The sequence below is a fragment of the Monoraphidium neglectum genome (genome assembly GCF_000611645.1).
Source record: "Monoraphidium neglectum strain SAG 48.87 unplaced genomic scaffold scaffold05834, whole genome shotgun sequence".
Classification (NCBI taxonomy): Eukaryota; Viridiplantae; Chlorophyta; class Chlorophyceae; order Sphaeropleales; family Selenastraceae; genus Monoraphidium; species Monoraphidium neglectum.
Genome location: NW_014007797.1, coordinates 1 through 2,758, shown reverse-complemented (window position 1 = coordinate 2,758; position 2,758 = coordinate 1). Strand labels below are relative to the sequence as shown.

At 65.0% G+C, this 2,758-nt stretch overlaps 1 protein-coding gene across 1 annotated transcript; it reads left to right on the top strand.

Annotated features, from left to right (window-relative positions):
- Positions 1–123: 123 nt before the first annotated feature.
- Positions 124–2,226, top strand: MNEG_15958 (bloom syndrome protein; the record flags this gene model as incomplete). The annotated part of the gene is made up of 6 exons (XM_014035571.1): positions 124–127; positions 458–539; positions 798–853; positions 1,178–1,272; positions 1,590–1,724; positions 2,029–2,226. Coding segments are annotated over 6 exons (570 nt in total), but the record flags the coding sequence as incomplete, so codon positions are not given.
- Between the last annotated feature and the right edge of the window lie 532 nt (positions 2,227–2,758).

Genomic DNA, 2,758 nt, shown 5'->3' with positions numbered 1-2,758 from the left:
CCCCCAACCCCACCCCGCGCCAGCCACTACCACGCGAGCCTGACCCCCGAGGAGCGCGAGCGCGTACAGTCAGCGTGGAGCCGCGACGACCTGCAGGTCATCGTCGCCACCATCGCATTCGGGATGGGTGAGATATTTTGGGATATTTCTGGGGCACAGGCGCCAGTCTGGGGGGGGGGGCGGTTGGGCAGGATCTCGAGATGTGTGGGAACGAAGCCGGCGTCGAGGTCAGGCGCACCTGTTGCGCAGGAGGGCGGATATTATGGCGGCGCGTGCACGCGGTGTCGTATTATGTGGCGCAACCGCCGCCGGCTGAGCTGTCCCCGTCCTGCTTCCGGGCCCGGCCGACCCCACCCCCATGTATGTGGGCGCCTCATCCTGCCCCCCGCCCCCTGCGCACTCTCTGTACATGACCTATGCCTACATGATGCCCCAAACAACAACTATTGTTGCTCAGGCATCAACAAGCCCGACGTACGCTTTGTGATCCACTACTCCTTGCCAAAGTCACTCGAGGGGTACCACCAGGAGACCGGCAGGTGGGGGGGGCGGGCAGCTGCCGCCATCACTATCTGGCCGTTTCTATCGAAGCAAATCTGGCTGTGATCTGGCATGGGGTACACGACGAAAACGGCAGCGCCACAAGCAGAGGCTGGATCGGTGCTGTGACACGAGAACTGGCCGGCAGTGTTACGTCTGTTCCCAGCACCGTGCAGCGCTGCTGCTGTCCGTTTGCAACGCTGACGTGGCACCCGCCCCCTCCGCACACCCCACACCCCTGCCTTCCATGGCCCCAGGGCGGGCCGTGACGGGGAGCTGGCAGAGTGCGTCCTGTTCTACTCATACGCAGACGGTAGGGGGTGCAAGGGTTAAGACGCGCGGAGGGGGGCGGTGCTGACATTCGGAGGGGGGGTGCATCTGCAGCCTGGTGTGAAGGTGCAGTGCGCAGCGAGTTTGCGGACTGCTGATGCTACTCACGATGCTGTTTTCTCAATGGTAGAACCCCGCATGGTGATGTTTGAACACCCTCTGCATGGTGTCCTTTCCCCAACCTACACCCCTCCCACCCCCCTGCCGCACCCCGCTCCCCGCTCTGCGCCCCGCCGCCCAACCTCCACCCTTGGCGTGCCCCGCCCCCTCCCTTCCTTCGCCACCCCCCCTACCCCCCGCCCCGCAGCCCAGAAGGGCCGCCACATGATGAAGCAGAGTGCGCAGGAGAACGCCACCCCCTGGGACGTGCTGCAGAGCAACGAGGCCGCGCTCAACGCCATGGTGGGGGGCACCTTGTGTATTTTGGGTGACGTGTTGTTTTTTAAGGGGTGCAGCAGGCGCGGACGGCAGGGTGTAAGGCAAATGGACATTCGGGTGGATTCCCAATCCTTTGTGAATATAGGAGTGAGAATTCGAGAGCGGAGGGGTCCGTATGGGGGGACAGGCGAAGAGTGAGGGGAGTCTGAGCTGTCGGGAGGGGGTGCCAAACATTGGGCTCAACGGCGCACAGTGTACACCAGTACCAATCGGCCGCCTGCGCAGCACAACCCAAACCTCGTGCTCCGTCCAACCTGCGCCCAATATGGACCGCCCCTCAGATCGCGTACGCCGAGAGCACTGCGGAGTGCCGCCGGTCCATGCTGATGCACCACTTTGGGGAGCGCGGGTTCGGCCCCGACCAGTGCGCGGGGACCTGCGACGTCTGCCAGCAGCTGGCGGCGGGCGGCAAGCAGGTGGGGGGCGGCAGCGGGCGTGGGGTGGTGGTGGTGGGGAGGGGGGCTACTGAGCTTTGCAGTCGGCCGGCAGATTGGGGCGGGTGGCAAGCAGGTGGGTATGCGTGGGGGGGAGGGAGGAGGTGATGGGGGCGCTCATAGCTGACACAGCATGCCATCACACGACACAACTGTGGCTGGTTTAGTGCAGGCTTGCGACGAAGCAGCAGCGGGCAGGATGCAACACACACTCACACCTTCACACACGCGCACACACATACACACACATGCACACACACACCGCTCCGTCTCCCGTACCCCCAAGGCGGTCAAGACAGACGTGACCGAGGAGTCGGCCGCCCTCATCCGCCTGGTGGAGGCCATAGACGGCCCCCAGCCGCACGGCGGCGGCGGCGGCTGGGGCGGCGGCGGCGCGGCTGCGGCGGCAGGCGGCAAGGGTTGGGCGGCGACCTACATCCTGGAGCTGTTCAGGGGCGCGGTCAGCAGCCGCAACAGGCCACAGGTGGGGGGTTGACAAGAGAGGCAGCCCTTCTTTCCCAGCACGTGTGCCAAGCCCGATGGTGCCGCCGATGGCCGGGCTGCCCCGCCGCCATTGACTTTTCGTGGCTGTGAATCACCTCCCGCATCACATTCCGCCGCGTTTAGCCAGCAGCACGCAGAAATCCCCGGCTCCCCATGGGAGGTGATTCTGTGGAGGGTGGCTGTGGACCAGGGGGCGAATCGATGCGGTCGTGCGTAGCTGAAGCTCAGCGGGTGATCGGCGCGCCCACCATTCCATCGCCGGAATCACCTCTCTCACCAATCCACAGGCCCAGTCCCGGCAGCATGAGTCGGCCCCCGGCTACGGCGCCGGCGCCAAGATGCTGCGGGCAGACGCCGAGAAGCTTCTCAGGCGGCTGGTGCTGCTGGGCGTGCTGCGGGAGGAGACGAGCCGTCAGGAGCAGTACTGCTCCATTGTCAGCGTCGTGAGGGTCAACCAGGTGAGTGATTGTGTGTGTTTGTGCGTGTGTGTGTGTGTGGTTGTATGTCTGCTG